The sequence below is a fragment of the Amblyomma mixtum genome, chromosome 6, assembly GCF_055824585.1.
Source record: "Amblyomma mixtum isolate Tamu chromosome 6, ASM5582458v1, whole genome shotgun sequence".
Classification (NCBI taxonomy): Eukaryota; Metazoa; Arthropoda; class Arachnida; order Ixodida; family Ixodidae; genus Amblyomma; species Amblyomma mixtum.
In genome coordinates this window covers 155665473-155688594 of record NC_143017.1, presented here as the reverse complement: position 1 = coordinate 155688594, position 23122 = coordinate 155665473, and the positions used below count along the sequence as shown (strand labels likewise).

Sequence of the window (23122 nt, the reverse complement as noted above, 5' to 3'; positions counted from 1 at the left end):
CTGCCATATGGGGACTGTCGGTGTACGCTGTGAACTTAGCTGCAAAGTTTCATCTTCGGAAGAATTTTTGCCGCTTATTACCCGCTTCACGCCCATGTATGATGAAGACCTCACAGTCTGACAGGTTGCTTTCATCACAGAGAAATTAAGGGCTTCTGCCGGCTGAGCAACTAAATGCTGGTGACGTAATGATAAAACCCTCTGATGGTGCGCCTGTTTTGGCCCTGGTGGCACGGGTACGACGCTCAGATAGCCTTACAGCAATATTTTAACATACGCAGATGCAAGCGCGCTTTTAGCCAACAGTTTAGCGGGAGAAACTAGAGTCGTCAGTATAGTCAGGCGACGGTCGCAGTGTGAAAAATGGAAGTGAAAGAATGTGAAATACTGTGACGTAGAATTTCTCCTGGATGACAGCGACGAAAAATTTGAGCTCCTGGACTTGTCTAAAACGTGCAAGAAACGAAGCAAAAAGCCATCGCGTAGCGTCGACACGATTCTCATTAAGCAAGCACGAGACCATGAAATTTATCCTTTACTGTAACCGACTACTCCTGTTTAATAGCGTAACTCATTAAAAAAAAGATACTGCCTACATAGCATGGATCTTCTGTCAAGCTTAACGAGGTTTATATAGGCGCTACGATGCTATAGATTACGCTATCTACGTTATCGTGTGAAACTGTCTAACAGTGCAGCCGCGCTTCTGCAGCGTATTGATGGTAACAAGACGAAATGCCCTTGTGCTCATGGCGGAACCACTGCCGTGATCAGTGGCTTGTTTATTCACTGAAGTTGTGCGTAAACGATTTCTTTAATTCAGTCGGGCGCGTTTGAGTGCGCTAACATCGTGATTTCAGAGGCGCGTAGGCACTTAGCTATCTTTAAATCTCGTGGGTTTTATTTCGTCTAAAAAAAAATAAACAGACCACTGGGAAATTGCTTCGAAGAAAACGGCACAAAATTTTCAATGCACTCAACTTTTACACTGAAAGTTTTTCGCTAAAGCTAACAATGAAAAGTTGGGTCATTTATTTTTGCTGATTAGCACATTATGAACGGTGAAAATATTTTTTTCGCTTACGCTTGGGCCCGCTTTCGCATTCGCTGGTATTCTCGGCGGTGGCCTTGGCATAGCGTGCATGACGGAAGTTTCCGGTCATAGAGAAGCATGCAGCAAGCCTGCCAAGATAATCCGCCATTGTTCTGCTGTTCGCTCAGAGCCGCAGCTGTGTACTATACACTCGGTGACGAGAACGACAGTCATGCACTTCGGCGAAGTCTTTATGGAAGGCATGCACTACGCCAGCAATCAAGTGGGGGGTCGTTTCGCAGCGCTGCCAAATTACACTCTGAGTGTTCCTTCATACTTAAACGACCGAAAGGGCGGTGAGTTATTTTTTGTTTGTTTTAAGCAGTCGCATTGCCAACTGGCTTTGAGCTCACTGTTCTGCTTTTCTCTACTTAAAGCGACACGTACGCCCCGAAGAGCTTAGTAAAACCCACTATAAACACGACACTTAGCTAGTTCAAACGTACTATAGACGCTAATTTTGTAGGCCGCGAAAAAGAAAACATTTTGCCCAACTATTCAGCACTTCCCGAAAAATGTGTTCCCTGCGGTCTAGAATCTTGGGTAACCATTGGCTATTACAGACGGAACACCACCAACCACTGAGCAATGCCGCAAGATCCAAAGCTATACCTCTCTGTGCTTTGTGTCTCACTGCCCGTTCGCAACGCCAGAGAGCGCGGCGGACGGAGGCGACGCTTTCCTCCGGGACACATCCTCTAAAGCCGTCGTTTCCTAGCGGAAGTGGGGCCCAGCGGGCGGCGCTTCCCTCTCCTGGGGGAGTCATACGACGAGAAGATTGGTCGGTCACAAAGGCCCGTCCAGCACGGGACAGCCCCGAAAAGACCGGGCAACAACACCACGCGTCCTACCTCCAGCCCCGACACCCCCTCTCTGCCGCTCCGGTCGGACGCTTCCGCCAGCCGAGAGACCCCGCTGTCCGAAGAAAAACCATTTGCCCGCTGTCTGCCCGCACACTCTCAATGCGCGGGCAGAGTGTGCAGCCGGCTCTTTTTCCGCCAGTCTCGACTCCACTCCCCCCCCCCCCCCCCCCCTCTTCGCCCCCGCCCAGACATACACGCTCGTATGCCACGGGGCTTCACGGCTGCATGGCCCTGTCCATTAGGAAGCGGCCGGATGGACTGCACTGCGTCTTACTCCCCGCCTTGCGCCGTCAGTGGTGGACATAGCCCGCCGCTGCTGCCCCTGCTCCAAAACGAGTGGGCAGGCCAGTACGCCCACAGAGTTGACCACTGTTGTGGAGCCCACGTGGCCAATGTGACGGACAATGGACACATCAGTTGGGAAGTGAATGCACGCGTGGCGAGCTGGGCAGCAAAGCCGTGTAGGAGGACTCTGGAGAGTAATCGTGGTATGAACCTTTGTGCCGTCGGACGTCGTACTACCAAAGTGAGGTAAAGCGATGAGGGCCTGGCAGGCAGAACGGCCCGCTGCTGTGGATATGATCGGTTATTATTACAACTGAAAGCCGCTTCCGTTACTTTTTCCGCTCACGTATACAGCTACGACACATATGCAGCTAATGCGTGAATGCAGAACTACAAGATTACTATAAGTTTGCTTCAGGGGCAAGTACAAAGGGTACTCAAAGTATGGAACCTGTAGACCACAGGTGTGCGTCGCGAAGTTCGTTCGGTGCTGCTTCGACAAGAGTGTATCTTCGATTTCAGCTCTCTTTCCACAATGATTGCCGAGTTTTAATTGGCATTGCTGACCCTTTTTTGGGGCTCCTTACACAACGCAAATACATATGTGAGCATAATTTAGAACAGCTGTCCTCTGGATGTATTTCATGATGCCATTTCAGTTCACTTCCTTGTTGCGTCATATTGGTTTTCAGTGCAGTGCAACGCTTCCAATAGAGTGTAGCAACGACAGAGGCCCAGCGAGAACATCGCCACATGTGTACTTTTCTACTTCCATTATGATCACCCGGCAGTGACGGGAATGTTAAAAAGCGCTTATAGCAAGAACAGGGCCCGCCTCAGATTCAGGCTGTGTCATAGTTGCAGCTAAACACCCACTGCGCGAAACTTGGGCGCCGCAGATAAAACTCAGTTTGAGGGAAACTTTTCCACGCGGGAGCGGCAGCTCCTCTGTGAATGCGGGCTCCGCAAAAGACCTGGAGCGTTTTCGGCTTCCTCGCAGGGAAAAGCCCACGGGGCTTGAAAGGAAGAAAAGGAACGAGCAAAACGGGAGCGGCCAAGCTGTTCACAACGTGCATGCACATAATGGTGTGTGTACAGTGGCGAAACAAGATACCGCGCGGCACTGCGTCAAAGGCGTGCGAGGCGGCAGTTGAACGTTCGGGTTCCCTTTTAGGGAGAAGAAACCCCTTTTGATGGAAGAGGAAGGCGTCTCTTGCACAGTATCGGGAACTTGCGTGAAAAACGCCCGATCATTCGTCGCGTCGCTAAACCGCTTTGGGGCATGATGGTGTCGTTTGTGCCGGTAGTTCGGCGGCGTTCGTCCATTGCTTCGTGTACTTCGTCGAGCGACTCACAGAAAGAAAAAAAAAAGAAAGGAAAAGTTTAACGCCCTTTGGCTTTAATGCACTAGGCTTATTCAGTCACACCTTTAAATCTTTTAAGATGTACTGTTTGGTTATTTATTACTTGGTATTTTAAGTCGTCCAGTTGTATGCTGAGGGGTGACAGTAAGCATTTCTATATGAATAGCACAATTGCTATTCATGTTTTTTTTTCTTTCGGCTAACGATGCTCGCTGATGTTCGAAGGCCTTAAACACTCAAGATACCTCAACTGTTATTTTTGCTTTTTTTTTTAGCTCACTTTGCTTTCAGAACGATTCCACCATCATCGCTTACGGACCATCAGAGAAGAGCCCAAACTGTACAAAAATATCTGAGCACACTGCTGCGACCTACACGACGACTAGCATGCCGTCACACACGCCAGTCTACAAATACAAGGCGAATTTGGTCTTGGCCTCTTGACGTCCTACGAGTGTAGACATTTTGGGCTTTTCTTTTTGCCATATAACCCTAACGAACAAAAGAACAGCGAAAGTTTTATAGCGGCAAGAAATGTTCAGAAATACCAACAAGAAGATCTTTTGCCCTCTACTTTGGCCCGTGGACATTCGTGCTATAGTCAGAGGAGCTATTGAAGGGACGCTGAGGAAAACTCCGTCATGCTATTTCCCTCTGCAAAAATTGGTTCTCTGGCTTTTTACGGATAGGTTAACGTTTGCCCAGCAGCAATGAGAAATTTAAATTAAAAATTATTTACCGCCCCGCCGCGGTGGCTGAGTGGTTATGGTGCTCGGCTGCTGGCCCGAAAGACGCGGGTTCGATCCCGGCCGCGGCGGCTGAATTTCTTTGGAGGAGAAATTCTAGAGGCCCGTGTACTGTGCGATGTCAGTGCACGTTAAAGGGCCACTGACCAGGGTCCGGAAATTTTTGAAAAACAAGCCCACTGCATAGATGAGGCATCGAAGATAACCTCTGCAAAATACTAGAGCCATGCGCGCCCCGAAAAGCTGCGAAAATTCAAATCAAAGCCCGTTCGTTCTTTCCTTCCTTCAAAAACGGGCCCGGCCCACTACTCTGCACCCCGCTGACGTCAAGGGGGGCTACTTTCGCTAAAGGCACTCCATTGGTGCATCGTTCTGACTGACGGGAGAAGGTTGGGCGTAGCCTTGGCGTCGCGTCGTCTGCACAACGCTTTCCGCAGCGCCTTCTGTTCTGGCTCATGCCTACAAACCCGCATGAAGGAACAAAAAAAAAAAAAAACTGCGGAGGGAGCGTGCGGCGACAGCCTTGAACCCTAGCCATAAAAAGTAAAAAAACAGTAAAACTGAGGGAGTTGGCTCGCCCCCCCCCCCCCCCCCCCCCCCCCCCCCCCCGCCGTGATCCCGTCACGAGACGCTCTGCGTGCGCGCTCCCTTCTCAGTTTCTTTTCTTCTACGCGAGCCCCCCAAAACAAGGTTTTAATTAGTAGTGCAGCCGAGCCTTTCCCTCGCTCGCCCACTTTACCGCTCCGCACACATACCGCTTATCTTTCGTGCATCTTGCGTACGCCTTGACTCCAATGAATGACATATGCTTTGGAGCGGAGAAAAGACACAAACACACAGAACACAAACACGCATGGAGAAAAGCAAACGGGCGGTTGCCGGGTCCGCGCTTCGCCGTGTGTTTCGAACACAACCGACTTCCGCCCCTCCGCTCGTGAAACGGTGGGGAGGCCTAAAAGGAAATGAAAAGGTGGCTCGTTAACTGGGAATGACAAACAGATGTATCAAAGGATGCGCTCGCTAACAAGTCTAGGTGGTCGAGCCGATCGCGCCTCTCGATCGTTCAGTGTGCGGAGAAAATGCAAAAACCAAGAAAAGAATTCTATTGAAGGCGGGGCCATGACGTCGCCCTGTGACGCACTCCACAGACACCACGCCTCCGGCTTACACCGGAGAAGGAAGGGGTGATTTTGCCTTGCCGAGCCTACTCGACGAGGAGCGGGAGAGAAAAATTTCGAGGAGGGAATGGAAGGAGAGGAGGCTCGCTCAAAGTGAGGTAGAGAGTGTCTGCTGGCCGCGGGTGGGCAGGGAGCCTTTAAAGAACCCCAGGTGGTCGAAATTTCCGGAGCCCTCCAGTACGGCGTCTCTCATAGCCTTAGTCGCTTTGGGACGTTAAACCCCATAAACAAACAAACAAAACTTATTTACCGCCTTTCGATTAAAACTCGTGAGGTCCCCGTCAAGAAGGACAGGTTTCCGTCATTTTGAAGCGAATATGGTACAGTATAGCCTCCGGGATTCGCTAAAAAAATTTGGTGTCGAACGCACTCAGCTTACTTGCGAAATCGCCCGTTGATGGCGACCCGTGTATTTTGTGCTTCGGTCTCTTGTTTTATAATTTACAAACGCTCAGTTCCCGGTGAGAGTGGTTGTTTTGTTGCTATAGAATAACACATTCTATCGAAACAGTCCGGGTTCAATTTGTCCCGTGTCGTTTTAATCCCTTTAACGTCTAATCATTGTTTGTACTAGATATTAACACACGCAAAGAACCAGCATTTTACACGTTACAGAAAATAAGTAACTGATGAAAATTACAATTACAGCATCTTAAATGTAACTGATTACAGTGGTGAATTAGAGCTCCTGAAAGTAACTGAACAATTACAGAAATGTAATCGAGTATTATTGCGTTATTTTCTTGTCAACTTTTATTGCCATAACGAAAATTTACTCGGCCTACAAAGAACTTTTTCTGCTTCCTTGATATATTGTTACACGTTAATTTTTCAAAAGGAGTTGTTTTCAGAAGTTGTCGCTAATTTCTTGACGTTTACTCACGAAAGAGATCAGAAGCTACACTGAACACTCTCTCGATGCATGTGCGGAAGGGAAGGGCGCTATTAAAGCGTATAAGAACTTTCCACACCGAAGGGAAGGGCGGCATTATAACGTATCGGCACCTTCTACTTCGAAGGGAAGGGCGGTATTATAACGTATGAGCACCTTCGGCACTGAAGGGGAGGGCGGTATTACATAACGCATGAGCACCTTCTACACCGAAGGCAAGGGTGCTATTAAAAAGTATAAGAACTTTCCACACCGAAGGGAAGGGCGGTATTATAACGTATCGGCACCTTCCACTTGGAAGGGAAGGGAGGTATTAAAACTTATGAGCACCTTCGGCACTGAAGGGGAGGGCGGTATTACATAACGCATGAGCACCTTCTACTCCGAAGGCAAGGGCGCTATTAAAACGTATAAGAACTTTCCACACCGAAGGGAAGGGCGGGATTATAACGTATCGGCACCTTCTACTTCGAAGGGAAGGGCGGTATTAAAACTTATGAGCACCTTCGGCACTGAAGGGGAGGGCGGTATTACATAACGCATGAGCACCTTCTACTCCGAAGGCAAGGGCGCTATTAAAACGTATAAGAACTTTCCACACCGAAGGGAAGGGCGGCATTATAACGTATCGGCACCTTCTACTTCGAAGGGAAGGGCGGTATTATAACGTATGAGCACCTTCGGCACTGAAGGGGAGGGCGGTATTATATAACGCATGAGCACCTTCTACACCGAAGGCAAGGGTGCTATTAAAAAGTATAAGAACTTTCCACACCGAAGGGAAGGGCGGTATTATAACGTATCGGCACCTTCCACTTGGAAGGGAAGGGCGGTATTAAAACTTATGAGCACCTTCGGCACTGAAGGGGAGGGCGGTATTACATAACGCATGAGCACCTTCTACTCCGAAGGCAAGGGCGCTATTAAAACGTATAAGAACTTTCCACACCGAAGGGAAAGGCGGCATTATAACGTATCGGCACCTTCTACTTCGAAGGGAAGGGCGGTATTAAAACTTATGAGCACCTTCGGCACTGAAGGGGAGGGCGGTATTACATAACGCATGAGCACCTTCTACTCCGAAGGCAAGGGCGCTATTAAAACGTATAAGAACTTTCCACACCGAAGGGAAGGGCGGGATTATAACGTATCGGCACCTTCTACTTCGAAGGGAAGGGCGGTATTAAAACTTATGAGCACCTTCGGCACTGAAGGGGAGGGCGGTATTACATAACGCATGAGCACCTTCTACTCCGAAGGCAAGGGCGCTATTAAAACGTATAAGAACTTTCCACACCGAAGGGAAGGGCGGCATTATAACGTATCGGCACCTTCTACTTCGAAGGGAAGGGCGGTATTAAAACTTATGAGCACCTTCGGCACTGAAGGGGAGGGCGGTATTACATAACGCATGAGCACCTTCTACTCCGAAGGCAAGGGCGCTATTAAAACGTATAAGAACTTTCCACACCGAAGGGAAGGGCGGGATTATAACGTATCGGCACCTTCTACTTCGAAGGGAAGGGCGGTATTAAAACTTATGAGCACCTTCGGCACTGAAGGGGAGGGCGGTATTACATAACGCATGAGCACCTTCTACTCCGAAGGCAAGGGCGCTATTAAAACGTATAAGAACTTTCCACACCGAAGGGAAGGGCGGCATTATAACGTATCGGCACCTTCTACTTCGAAGGGAAGGGCGGTATTAAAACTTATGAGCACCTTCGGCACTGAAGGGGAGGGCGGTATTACATAACGCATGAGCACCTTCTACTCCGAAGGCAAGGGCGCTATTAAAACGTATAAGAACTTTCCACACCGAAGGGAAGGGCGGGATTATAACGTATCGGCACCTTCTACTTCGAAGGGAAGGGCGGTATTAAAACTTATGAGCACCTTCGGCACTGAAGGGGAGGGCGGTATTACATAACGCATGAGCACCTTCTACTCCGAAGGCAAGGGCGCTATTAAAACGTATAAGAACTTTCCACACCGAAGGGAAGGGCGGCATTATAACGTATCGGCACCTTCTACTTCGAAGGGAAGGGCGGTATTAAAACTTATGAGCACCTTCGGCACTGAAGGGGAGGGCGGTATTACATAACGCATGAGCACCTTCTACTCCGAAGGCAAGGGCGCTATTAAAACGTATAAGAACTTTCCACACCGAAGGGAAGGGCGGGATTATAACGTATCGGCACCTTCTACTTCGAAGGGAAGGGCGGTATTAAAACTTATGAGCACCTTCGGCACTGAAGGGGAGGGCGGTATTACATAACGCATGAGCACCTTCTACTCCGAAGGCAAGGGCGCTATTAAAACGTATAAGAACTTTCCACACCGAATGGAAGGGCGGCATTATAACGTATCGGCACCTTCTACTTCGAAGGGAAGGGCGGTATTAAAACTTATGAGCACCTTCGGCACTGAAGAGGAGGGCGGTATTACATAACGCATGAGCACCTTCTACTCCGAAGGCAAGGGCGCTATTAAAACGTATAAGAACTTTCCACACCGAAGGGAAGGGCGGGATTATAACGTATCGGCACCTTCTACTTCGAAGGGAAGGGCGGTATTAAAACTTATGAGCACCTTCGGCACTGAAGGGGAGGGCGGTATTACATAACGCATGAGCACCTTCTACTCCGAAGGCAAGGGCGCTATTAAAACGTATAAGAACTTTCCACACCGAAGGGAAGGGCGGCATTATAACGTATCGGCACCTTCTACTTCGAAGGGAAGGGCGGTATTAAAACTTATGAGCACCTTCGGCACTGAAGGGGAGGGCGGTATTACATAACGCATGAGCACCTTCTACTCCGAAGGCAAGGGCGCTATTAAAACGTATAAGAACTTTCCACACCGAAGGGAAGGGCGGGATTATAACGTATCGGCACCTTCTACTTCGAAGGGAAGGGCGGTATTAAAACTTATGAGCACCTTCGGCACTGAAGGGGAGGGCGGTATTACATAACGCATGAGCACCTTCTACTCCGAAGGCAAGGGCGCTATTAAAACGTATAAGAACTTTCCACACCGAAGGGAAGGGCGGGATTATAACGTATCGGCACCTTCTACTTGGTTTGATTTGGTTTGGTGTTTATTTTCTTTCACAATGAAAGGAAGGGCGAAGGGAAGGGCGGTATTATAACGTAAGAGCCCCTTCCACACAGAAGGGAAGGGCGGTATTATATAACGTATGAGCACCTTTTACTTCGAAGGGAAGGGCTGCATGATAACGTAAGAGCACCTTCACACCGAAGGGAAAGGCGGTATTGTGTAATTTATGAGCACCTTCTACTCCTAAGGGAAGGGCGGTAATATAACGTATGAGCACCTTCCACACCTAAAAGAAGGGCGGTAATATAACGTATGAGCACCTTCCACACCTAAAAGAAGGGCGATACTCTGTTCCACGTTGCGTCCCTCGCAACGAGGGACACTCTCCTCGGTGTCCCTCGTTACAATCGCGTGCGACACACTGAGTCATATCAAACTGTAAAATGCACATACTCAACGAGAAGTATACATTGGAGAAAGCTGCTGGCAGTACATGGACATGTCTTCAGTCTGCAGATCCACAACAGCGAAAGTAATTCTTTCGTAGTGCATTCTGCATCAATCCACGTTCGCCATTTACCACGCTTCAAGACGCGGTAGGAAACGAAGCTCACACAAGCCAGCTTTCCTTTGTTCGCCCAGTGATTGAAGACGACAACAAGAATGTTGCGAGGAGAACACAAAGGCGCGCGTCACAATCAATCTGACCACAGTGGTGTCTTGTTTGCGAGGGAACGACCACTAAAGCGTGCAAGCACAAACATGCATGACTGGCACATCGCATAAACAAATCTGCGGCGCTGCGAACCCGAACATCCGCGCAGCCTCAGTATGCATGCAGGCACAGCGCGGATGTTCTTGTTGCAGCCATTGATTTCGGCTTATATGCACTCATGTTTTGGGGGGATTCGCGCCTTATTACATCTCCACGAAGAAGCGAAGACGAAAAAGAAGAAAAGCACGGGACGACGGGGAAGACAATACCGGAGCCGTATTTGTATCGCGGAGGGGTCTCTTGGCAAAGGGCCCCCGTGACCGGCCAGCTAGGCTTTCTGAAGAAGGCGTCACACTAACTCACATTCGTGCCGCGGAGCGCGCACCTCTTTCTCCCGACAGCGCACCTCCCCCTCCTACCGCGCGAGCGCAGATAGAATCGGCCGACCATTCTATCAGTGCATATAGGGTGGCATTCGGGGCCGACAGTATATCTGCGGCTGACTGCATAATAGCTCGTATACAGGCGCGTCTATACTCTCCGCCGGCACGGCCACAGAAGCCCCGCTAGCGGCCTCCGGAGGCCGCCGTGCCTCGGGCCTCTACAGCTGCTGCAGAGCCCCAGGCTACTCGCCCAACACGTGCGTGCGTCCGCTAAAGAAGGCTTCGCAGCATGCCGTTTGCTGTCGCTTACTTTTTACTTGCCTTCCTTTGCTTTCTTTCTATTTTCTTGTTTTTTTTTCTTTGGCCAAGTACACGCGCGGGAGGGCCGGCCGCGCGTCTCGCGGAGCAACGCATTGTCTCCGGCGCCGCTCGATGAGTTATGTTCGTTTGTCTGGACCGCGAGGCTCGAGCGCGCGCTCCGTGCCGAGGCGGGTGGTAAATCTCCCGCGCCGACGCGACGACCACGGGTGCGGCGGCGGCTTCTCCTCAGCTCGTGGAGCGGCGATCGAGACCGCTGTATGTATACTTGCGTGGATGCCCCGCCAAGTCGCGCGTCCCATTCCCAGGCTCTTTTTTTTTTTTGTCTTTCTGTCAGCCGCGAGTACACTGATATACGCACACTGGCCGCCAGTGCACAATGGTGCATGCGCCCTCTTGGGCCGTGCCCGATGCGTACGCCGTCCGTCTTCCGGACCAGACTTAACAGCACCTCGTCGCCGTTGCTGCGTTTTCACTTAGCCGTGATGACGGTGTCATGTGTAGTATTACTCATGAGTGGAAACCCCACCGCTAAACTGCTGCCGCTTTCTACAAGAAACTCTGCTCAGGTGAAAATGAGTCATTTAGGAGCACGTGGGACGTGTCATTCGTTTCTCAACATTACCTATAGAGGGAAAAGAAGCGCTACAGCCTATGCAAGTTTCTAAAAGAGCACCGTCATTCACCGTGGAATGCCAGACAGATGGACAGTGCGTATTAGACTCTGCTTGGCTCAGGTCGGAAAAGTGGATTTTGGCGCGGAATCACGGCTGCGGCGTGGTGACATGCATGCTCAGAATAAATTCTACTCTTTGAAATATTAAGCAAGTAGCTGTTTATCATTAACAGTGTGCAAATGATAAACACACTTTGCGGAGGCTCATTTTGACAAAAGTAGCTCTGTTACGACATCCACTTTTTCAGGGAGACGATATAGCCAAGCCAAATACGCAATGCGCTTCTTGGCATTCTTACGCATGCATGCCCCCGGTGGATGATCGACCGGAGCGCCTCCTTTTTACCTGTAGGCAAACAGAGGGAACTATACATAGACTGTGTGACTCGAAGATGTGACATCCGCGCTTAGTGACGCGGCTCAGGTGGTCCTGAGCAAATGCACTCGGGGCCGGGTTTGGGCGCACTGCAACTATCAATAATGGAAGGCTGGTTTGGCTTGACTTGGTTTGGTTTAGGAAGTGCAACGTCCCAAAGCGACTCAGGCTATGAGGGACGCCGTAGTGGAGGGCTCCGGATAATTTCGATCACCTGGGGTTCTTTAACGTGCACTGACATCACATATACGAGCTTCAAGCATTCCGCAATCGCTGAAGGCGAAAAGTGCGGATTTTATCCTTATTTTTGTTTTCACACCATCCACTGCGGATAGGTTGAGCGAGTTTCCTCTACTAGCCGAACAACCACATCTGGCACAAGAGTTGTAAACTGTGTGACTCGCTCTCCAGCTATACGTATACACGTGCAGAAAGATGTGTCGTCCCCCTACCTCTCGTTCCCTTCGCTTTGCGCTCGGAAAACATGAATCGTATCCGACATCATATATCGTTCATTAAGTTTACGGCATGCGGGTTTATGGGAATATATATATATATATATATATATATATATATATATATATATATATATATATATATATATATATATATATATATATATATATATATATATATATATATATATATATATATATATATATATTGCGCGGTCATGCAAAGCGGACAAATAAAAAGCATAGAAGCATGAGGTGACACGTATGCTCTATCATCTGCAAGAATATCAACTTGCTGGTTACCAAGGCAGTGCAGAAATAAATTTATGTCTACTAATCGGCCTACCACAAAACCTTTGCCCATGAGTGTACGTATATTAACCGGAACATGCATAAACTTTTGTTTTAACAAAAAAGAAAGTAACGAAAAGTTTGCAAACCAAGAAGGGAGGAAATGCGGCACACGAGGAGCAGGTATACGCCTTGCAGATACTTGATTACTTCCTGAAGATATACTTGGAGGTGATTTGTAGCGCTTTGAAAAGGACTCTCAACTTCGATTTGAGTGTGGCACGTTCAACTTAATCATTAAAAGAAAAAAAACAAGAATGCAGCGCAGGAGGCATGCACTGAATACTTCTTGTAAGTAAGCTGTGCATGATGAAACTGCCAGAGAGTTTCAAACCGCTAGACAACGCATGCATACAGCTTGTCAATTAACTCTGGTTCATTTCCATCGTTCTGCGTCGTCCGTCAAACAGTTGACGCACTCATTATGCGAAGGGCGCCATCAGCCAACGTGGTTATAAAACAAACGGAAGCTTCATAGAATAGAGAAAGAAGGTCAGGAAAACACGGAGAGATCATCTTGTGTGTTTAGGATCAATTGTAAAAGCTTGCAACATAGGCGTCAGCCCGACTGCGTTACAGGAGATTACAGGACTAGATCATGCCCAGGAACTTCGCTCGCGCCAGGGACCCCTTCTGTACTTGTGGGCTTTTGAGCAGCCTGCGTATATGAACTTTCCTGCTAAACTCCACCTCAGAATCACTAGGCCACAGAGACACCCTGATTGGAATAGAGGCAATCAATCAATCAATCAATCAATCAATCAATCAATCAATCAATCAATCAATCAATCAATCAATCAATCAATCAATCAATCAATCAATCAATCAATCAATCAATCAATCAATCTTTGTCAAGTTCTTCTGCTCGACCATTACCAACACTATGTTTGAATTCTCTCCAATCTCTCTCTCTCTCTCTGCTGTATCAGCAGCGGCATGTAGAGCTTCTAGAACGTGTCCAGTCAATTGCGCTACTGCTATCGAATAAACCAGTTACAGCTTAACTTATTTCGCATGAGAGAAGGGCTCCGGAAATTTCGACCAGCTGGGGTTCTTTAACGTGCACTGACATCGCGCACTAAAGAGAAGTAAATCTCAGGACAGCATACAGCGTACCTATTAGAGAAGAAGTACCCGCTCATTCCAGAAAGGATGAATTTCTCGCCTCGTGTTTATAATAGTCCAGTTTTGAGATTACGTCTCAGTGAGATTACATTTTAGTCTAACAGCTGCCTTGAATGAGTCGGCGGAAAGAACGGACACAGGCCTCGCTTCGCGATTTCAGAATGCTTCAATAGAACTGCGAGAGCGTTGTGTTGAAAGTAAACCGCGTGTGCAACACAGTCCGCCGGCCCAAAACTTACGCCATTCACAAATAAGCACAACACACTGCTGAAGCTCAATTCATATGTAGCTACAAAGATCACGCTAAGACATTGTGACAGATTTTTCAGTCCGTTAAGGAAAGCTATTGAAAAGCAACAGGAAAGAGCAGAGGAAAACCTTCACCATACCGTAAAACTCCACTCGATGACCTCTAACGGGCTGTCAGTCTTGCATCATCCCGAGCAACACCCAGTGCAAACTCTCTTCCTTACATAAGCCGTTGCTTTCAAAGCAGACGGGGCTACGCCAGACGTAAACCACTGGAAGCCGTAAACGCGGTTTAAGCTTGGCCGAAGCTTTGTTAGCAGAACTGGTGGACGTCTTCGTCGATGACTACAAACAGCGAAACATAGACGGCGGACAGTCGTAAAGGTTCGCGATGGAAGCCAAAGAAAGCTTTCAAAGCGGCAACGTCAGATACGGAAAACAGGCAGAGTTAAAAAGAGATTATCTTTTTTTCTCACCCACAACACTTCGGCACTGCTCAGTTAAAAAAACAAGCCCAAGCCTTTCAACAGAGCATGCCATCAAACCAACCTTCCCTGACAGGCCTTTGGGGGAACCGCTAATACAGCAGCTATAGTTTAGGAAAATGACACGACTTCCAGTCCACGAGGCAAAGTGCCGCCGCGGTGGCTCAGTGGTTATGGCGCTCGGCTGCTGACCCGAAAGACGCGGGTTCGATGCCGGCCGCAGCGGTCGAATTTCGATGGAGGCGAAATTCTAGAAGCCCGTGTACTGTGCGATGTCAGTGCATGTTAAGGAACTCAAGGTGGTAGAAATTTTTGCGGAAGCCTTCTCTACAGCGTCCTTCATAGCCTGAGTCGCTTTGGGACATTAAACCCACATAAAGCAATCTAGGTGAGGCCAGTCACGTGAATGTATGTCGCCACAGTACGTTATCAGCAAGTTTACTGTTCTTTCCTGTCTAAAATTAATCGAAGAAGAAGATGCCTTGAAGTCTCATTCTTGTTTCTTCGCTGAAAGATTAATCCCATCACAGACCGTATTGGATGCAGATTTCAATGTCACACTTTCAGATCTCCTACGGCACGATTCGATGCTTACATCGTCGTGACAGGGCCTCATAAGAGGGGGGCACACCCCTTTTAAAGCGCTCGTCCATTCATTTCGTTGTTTTCTTTTTAGGCATTATCAGTGGCTTAATGCACAGACGTGCTAGATCTGCACATAAAGTTGTTCAAAATTCATGTCACAGATAAAATAATGAAAATAAAGCATCTATAAAAACGTCAAACACGGAGGTCACGAAAGACAGGACCATGCGCTATAGTGTGTTTTCTTAGCGTGCGTTGCAGAGAAGCGTGACAAGAAGCGCCGTTCTTGAGCGAGCACCGGAAACGCGATTGCATTGCTGATAGCAAGCCTGTTAGTTGAGGTCGATGAGTCTTGAAAGCACCAAACGTTATCTTCTATGTTTACTTTATCTGCCTTCTTTTAGCGGTCATATTCCAGTTCACACATCATTTTACTCCTTTCGGTCTGCACTCAGTGTGGTCTAGTCGAGTGTTCTAGCGTCCCTTGGGTTGACCTGATTATATTACGTGCGGCTTCCGGCAATGACAAACCTCACCCAGGATCGGTGCGAACTAAAATGAGTTTCTTTTTTTTCTACCATCGTGCTGCATCGCGCGCCAACCCAACTGCAGTGCACGCTCAGTCCGGCACTGCAGCAATATATTTTCGGGATCGAGACGTGCAGCTTAGGGCAAACCATGCAGAGAACCATGGAGCAAGATGATGAGCCGTCGGCCTTTCCCGCTGTTCACAAGTAGCGAGAGCAGACACTTAAGGTAATCTTCGTGTCAAGCGCATGGTAGCGCTGGCGGCGCTTCTTGATAATGATGACAGTGATGATGACGGATACGAACAGAGTTACGGACAGGGAGGCAGCCTTTCACGAAATGAATGTATTCTACCCGTGACACAGATTTTGACACAAGGAAAGAGATGTGCAAACGATTACATCGAGGCCGGACTATATTAGGATTAGCGCGGCACCGAGCCAGTAAACTAGGGCGCCTTTAAGTGGCTCGCATGAGCCGTAAATTAACGTCCAAATGCAGAGCTATAGCGCACGAGTATACACTGAAAGACGAAAGTTATGACGAGTCAAACGAATGGAAGGTGTACACTGCTAGTCGCTACTGGGTTTGCGACACGTACATTGTATTACAGTTGTCCTCTTCGCGTTTAATTTGAAGCTGATGGTAGTCAGGACCAATACGTAGGAAGTGCTTTACAGCAGTACAACTTTACAAGAAAGCCAGAAAGGATGAGCACATCAGGCTTTGTGGTTCTAGTCCTATCTCTTACTACAACTTTTCTAGACAGAGCTGAGTGAACATCACGCTTGTAAAAAAATGTTGCTAATGTCTGGCCCACGCGAAACTGATCACCTGTATTGACTAGCTCCAACTGTGCATAATTTTCTGAAAACAGCTTTTTGCTTCTGATTGAAGTTAGTAATCTCCCCCACCTTGCAGGGACACGTCCTAGGTGAGGGTGCTAGGCGCGGGGAGAAAATGTATAGAGGCGTTTTATTTCCTTATAGCGTATACTCATTCAACAAAACTTCGTGGGTTCCGGCTCACCTTGAAGCGATGTCTTTAGGCAAAGCTTGTATGGCTGCGTGGAGGGCAAAATGATCACTCCAACCACCTTACACGCACAGAAACGCGAAGTCCCCGTGCGCACGCTGACGCGAGGACTCACGGAAGCTTCCTGTTCACGAATAATCCGCGGGTGACCCGCTGTCTCACCCAGCCGTGAGCGTAGGCACACTCCTGCAAAGAACAATAACAAAAAAGAGAGAGCGGTCATCGCGTGCTCTAGCGGCAATGATTTTGCGTGTATTGATATCGCTCGTTTCATAAATGCAGTTCGTTATCATGTAAGACAAACGCAGAGAAAAATCCAGTTGATAGAAGTCGGCCTGGCCAGTAGTAGTGAAGTCCGCAGCCAGTTACAACTCCACACTATGGGGAGTAAAAAGGCAGTCAGCTCTTCTCTAGCACACCTTCTTTTATAAGAGGGAGTAAAATGGAGTGCGCTATAGAGAGCATCTTACTCCCTTTTTACTTCGTTCTATTTAGAGTGTACCGAGAGCTGTAGGAAGATTAGAAGGAAGAAAAGGCGCATATATACTAAAAGCGATGCTAAGGCTTTCTCAAGTGGACTGAACAACTCAGTTGCATTAAGAAGGCCTTGCCACTCAAAAAGGTTTTCCTGCAGGGGCTTTCCTATAACATAATCGAAAAGCCAATGCGGCCGGCATTCGTTATACAAAAATTTTTGCTTGTCACACAACTTTAGACATACGTTGTAACTTGTATAAAGACGCCTTTTACGATTCATTCATCAGTCTGTGTGTCATTGGTCGAATCTTCTCTTGACGTCAGAGCTGGCAGCTGGCGCACACATGTCACTCAATTCGCTCAGCTGCTCTGCTGTCGAAGGCAGCCCCGACCAATTTTCAGCATCGTCAAAGGATAGATTAGAAAAAGAACACGAAACACGGGCCTCGGGGCCGTACTTTGCTCAACGCTTCTTTATCTTTCTGATGTTTTTGTGCCATTGCGTATATCTGCACTCTAAAAAAAAAGGTAGTTGAGGTTACTACATTTTGGGGTAGTAACGACTGTCACATATATGACTACCTAGGTAGTAACTGTACGTAGTAACTGCAAGGTAGTAACATTTACTACCTCTCAGTAACTGTACGTAGTAACTGCGAGGTAGTAACATTTACTACCTCTCGAGAGAAAACACCTTAAGAAATAATCTAATGACTTTTGACATTAGAATCTTATGCATATAAGATAGTAATAGTGCAAATTAAGAGCCAAAATAAAAAAAATTTAGAGCAAAAACAAAAAAAGAAAAAATAAAAAAAAAATTGCCTGCTTTCAGGAGGATTCGAACCGCCGACCTTTGACTTCCTATCCTCCAGTTGTTCCTAACCTGTTTCTATACTCTCTATCCTACCACGCTAACCACTACGCCACGCCACCAGACGTTGACTTGTCAACTTATGTGCCGTGATATGTGCAGCCACAGTTGTTTCTTGTTCTTTTCATTGCGTGTAAATGTAGCAGCAGCATCTACATTCTCGCACGGGACAACAATGTTGTTGAGAAGGACCTTTTAGTGGCTGATGGCCAATGACATAAGGAAATCTTCTGTGTTAACGAAAAAGAGTCTCTACTGAGTTTTTATTGTCGAAAGACATGAATACCTGACTTACTGGTGACTTTCTAATGTGTCACAAGGAGTGCATGAACATGACATCAGAAACTCAACGCCCATTTTTGTGCATCTTGTAGTAAACCAGAAGGAAAAATGAGCACAAGTCAGGCACAATAGCTTGGAGTTGGTGAAAAAGTGCAATTAAGAAATCAAACTAAAGAATGGAACACATACGCGCTGCGTATATTGTATTGAAAACAAAAAACAGCACTGGCAATTTTGTTAGATTTGCTGCCAATTAGGAAACCCTTTTCATTATATAAAAACATGGGCATTGAGTAGCAATGTCACCGGGAATGTTAGTATACCTACATGTGCCTATTCCGATCATCCATTTCCAGATCAAGGTAGTAATGGATACTACCAGGGTTATAATGAGGTAGTACAAGTGTAGTAACTGCCAAAAAACGTAGTAACAGCAGAAGTTACTACCTTGTTACTACTTAATTTTCTTTCGAGGTAGTAACAAGGTCGTAGCAACATAGTACATAGGTAGTAAGGGTTAAAAAAAGGTTGTAACAGCAGCCGTTACTACGTTTTCACTACCTTTTTTTCTAAGAGTGTGCCGCCTGCGGCGCCACAGTTACCACTCGGCGATGTCATTCGTCGCTCCGTTAACCAAAATTGGTTCAAGCAATGGTAAAGAGAAATAATAAAGAATCAGGAAAATAACTGTTACAAAGTGCACGGCGGAAGGGCCAGAGTAATATAACTGATATATTTTAATTCTATTCCTTTTAGTCTTTAATTGATCAGTGGTTCAGACGTCTCCAAGGCCCCATTACCACTGGGATCGCCAGTCCGCGCACCAGTTGACAGTAGCTGATAAGAATTGGACAAAAAGAATCGTTATGACGAATATGAAGACCTGCAAAGCATGCTCACACTGGGACGGGAAGGACCTCCCAAAGCAAAGCTTTAATTGATGGAGAAGAAACAAGGCAAACGAGTGAGACGTCACCGACAGTATGCAGGCGAAGATTTCAAGCGCGTTCTGTTTCAAAAATATCGGGCGTGCCCACGGTGGTCACCGATGTCCGAGCCATGCGCCCCGTGAGGACGAACGCCGCAGCATGCGTGATCGCGAGGTAGGCGGGACGCGTTCCGGAACCGTATCCGGCCGCGCGCGACTTTGAGCGATCACTTCCGCAAACGCGCGTTGTAACGGACGAAGAGCGCGCACGAGCGCCCGTCGAGACCCCCACCCACCCGCCGACACCTCCCCTCACGCCCGCCCCCTCCTCCTCCTCCCCTTCCTTTCGTCACCACCGGCGTCCAAATCTAATTATCGACCACGCTTCGGTGGGCACGGGAGCGACTCGACTTTCTGTTTGCTGCGTATAGTATACAAAGCTTGTTCCTTTTCTCGCCGCTTTTCGTCTTTTGAGCGCGGAAAGCACAACCGTGCTGGATGCTTTCTCTGCACACACACGACACTTCTTCGCACGGTGGGTCGGAAACTCACGCTCACGCACCTATTTAGCGGCGCTGTACGGCGCAGCCATTGTCCCCAGTGTAACGGAGGAAACAAATCTTCGCCGGATGACTTCACCCCGCGCGCGCGTCGCGCGCGTTTTGCCCGGTGGTGGTCGTCCGCGTCGCGTAATAGCCCTCGGAGGCGCCAAGACGCGAAGCGAAGCTTTATTTTCAGTCTTTACTTTCTGTTCTCTCTCCCGACGGTCATTCCTTTCTCAAAACGCATACAGGCTGAGGAAGGGCGTACAAAGAGGGAGAGAGAGGCCTATAGAGACGCGCCCCCTTTCCACCCGCGAAACCCGTCATCATCTCCCAGCGGCAGCACTCGGTTTGCTTCCCGAGGGGAACCGAGGTGTGAGCGATGAACAAGGCCGACCGAGTACAAAGCACGTCTCTCTCCGCTTCAAGTGGGAGATAAATAAGATGTCGGTACGTTTAGTGCGAGGCCAGGGCATGTCCGCGACATGTGCACCATGACACGATGGGAACTTGACATGGTGCCCGTGCAAAAGATCCTTGGAGACATGACACAACATTCTATAGTTCGATTAGCGGCGGTCATCGAGGACAACTGTCAACAAATAGCTCTGTTCAAAGCTTTCAAATAATAGCCAAAGATAGTGATGGTTTGGTTTGGTTTGGTTTATGGGGTTTAATGTCCCAAAGCGACTCAGGCTATGAGAGACGCCGTAGTGGAGGGCTCCGGAAATTTCGACTGCCTGGGGTTCTTTAACGTGCACTGACATCGCACAGTACACGGGCCTCTAGAATTTCTCCTCCAAAGAAAATCAACCACCGCGGCGGGGATCGAAGCCGCGTCTTTCGGGTCAGCAGCCGAGCACCATAACCACTGAGCCACCGCGGCGGCGTCAAAGATAGTGAGTATACCAGAGTATGAACATGCAGCACATGTGAAACTGGCGTCGGTCACACGGCAGCAAGCAATACCAAAGCAGCGGAGTTAGTTTGCCATGGCATGCCTAAATTTAACCCTGACGTGGCATGGTCGCTTATGGTCATGCCATCCGTTGCTTACGTGTTAAGAGGATTAAATTAGAGGACATTAAATATCATGGATGGGAAAAGGAGTCCTGTCAGCCCGAGTCGCGGAACAGACTTTGGGCGGCTACTCCGCACCAGCAATAAAGGTGACCACCAACAGTGCTCTATTTTAAGCTTTAAGACGATAGCAAAAGGTATACGTACTGAGTCCCCCTGTACGCATCGCAGCACCGGATGAAAGCGTTTTCTGCCAATACGAACACAGCGAGAAGTTTGCCACGGCATGCCTAAATTTAGGTATGACGTCAGTGACTCAAGGCCGTGCCATCCGTCCGATCTGAGGCCGAGGTGGCCGCTTCGACACCGCGAGAAACATGCGTAAGAGCCTTCGAGACGTGCCGCATACTTGGCTCAAGTCGCGGCGTCGACTATATGGGAGGTTATACACCATTGCATTCTGAACACCAACCAATTCTAGAGGCCCGAGTACCGCGCGATGTCAGTGAACGTTATATAAAGAACCCCAGGTGGTTGAAATTTCCGGAGCCCATCACAACGGCGTCTCTCATAGTCTGAGTCGCTTTGGGACGTTAAACCCTCATAAACCGAACCGAAACAGAACACCAACCAAAACACGGCTCATATCAGGATTTCCAATACAACAGGAAACAGTGAATGTAGTCAAAGATGAGAGCGTTTTCTGAGATATGACCTCAAGCAGTAAGGTTAAGTTTGCGATCGCGAAACACGCAGTAGGAAGTTCAAAGACAAAATAATGTGGCATGCGTGAAGAAACATAAGAAATGCGAGTAATAAATCTGGAAGAAGTGAAAAGGTGTATACACATCTGCCGGTGCATTTTTAGCGTAAATAGATAGGTATACCATACACGATATGGGCATGTTCAAATAAGAACGGTATTCAAGGTCCCATGACCATTTTTTGTTTGAATGAAATTTTTATAAGAGATGGGAAAATCTGCCGACATCAGGCAATATAGTATTTAGTTTTGCAACAAACGCCGTGGTTTTCCTGAAAAAAAAAAAATCCTTATAACACATGAGGTGGAAAACATCGCTTCTGCGATTTCGCAAAATCGTAAGTTTGTATCCCCGCAGAAAATAAAATAAAATTTTGTGGAACCTGCATATTTTTTCAGTAATTGTTTGTAAGCATTTACTGTAAGCAACGCAGTAATATTTTTGGACTCCTATGATCTCGCAGTGAAAAAAATCGCAAACATTGTCGAGAACGTAAGGCATTACAATACGGGCAGTTTTTAGGACAATAATGGGACAAGAAGCAACAGAGTGAGGCTGAAAATTTTTCTCAGTATTAACCCATCAATTCTACTGTTGTCGGACAAAATTTATACATATATATGGAAACCGACAGTCATCGAAACCTCGGAAACCATGGGGAAATGTGTCTCTCTTCTTCAATTGAATTCATGGCGTTTTCAACTTGAAGTTAATAGTGTAATTATTTTATAATTCAAAGAACATAGGTTAGGTAGTAGAAGTAAAATTTATCAATCTGAAATAAAAACAAATAATTGCATACTTAACTTCCCGTTGATCAGACCACGAATAGAGAGGAAGTAAAGACAAGAAAAAAAAACAGTCCCCTATTTTTTAATTGCTTCCTTTAAGTGCTGGATTCCTTCTTATGTATGTCATAACAAGTCCCTCGTTTCCCTACTCTTGAATGCACATTTATACATATAGGAACAACATATATCACTCAGAGACACGTTCCAAGCCGGCCATAACTTTAACTTACGTAAGCACAACGTCAGTCAGCCTACCTCGAGAAGTCGGCCTATATGTATATACTGAACGCGTATAACGATGTCTATACAACAGCGTACATAACCTGAAGAGGGGAATCTGGCATGGAAGCCGTGCATACAACACACGCGCATACGCATCGCCGCAAAAAGTCACATTATAAAAGCGCGAGTTGTTTGTGCAAAACTGCGCGCGCCGTTTGCTCTTTTTCGTTTCCGCGCACCTCGGGCGTCACCACAAATCGAGGATGCAACGTTCACCACGGATCCCGCTTACGCAACGATTTCTTCCTCGAAGGCGCGCCGTCGCATGTGGGACAGACGCGCGCCGCGGCCGAGCCAGTCGTGAGGCGCCTCGCAGCGCGAGTCATCAAGGCGCCGGCGGCTCAATTATCTCCCCGGCAGTGCGTCTCGGCGCGCGCGCGCGAGCGTTCAAGCTGCGCTG

The 23122-nt window shown here is 47.8% G+C and overlaps 1 protein-coding gene across 3 annotated transcripts in view; it reads right to left on the bottom strand.

Moving 5' to 3' along the window:
- The window catches only part of LOC149340904 (uncharacterized), a 347683-nt gene that overhangs the window by 204139 nt on the left and 120422 nt on the right, over positions 1 to 23122 (bottom strand). For all 3 annotated transcript variants that reach the window (XR_016283661.1, XM_089549827.1, XM_089549826.1), the window contains exon 4: positions 16757 to 16948. Coding sequence is in view for 2 of the 3 variants with exons in the window: in XM_089549827.1 (XP_089405953.1) it covers positions 16757 to 16948 (192 nt within the window). In the remaining variant the exon portion in view is untranslated. The remainder of the gene's footprint in view (positions 1 to 16756; positions 16949 to 23122) is intronic.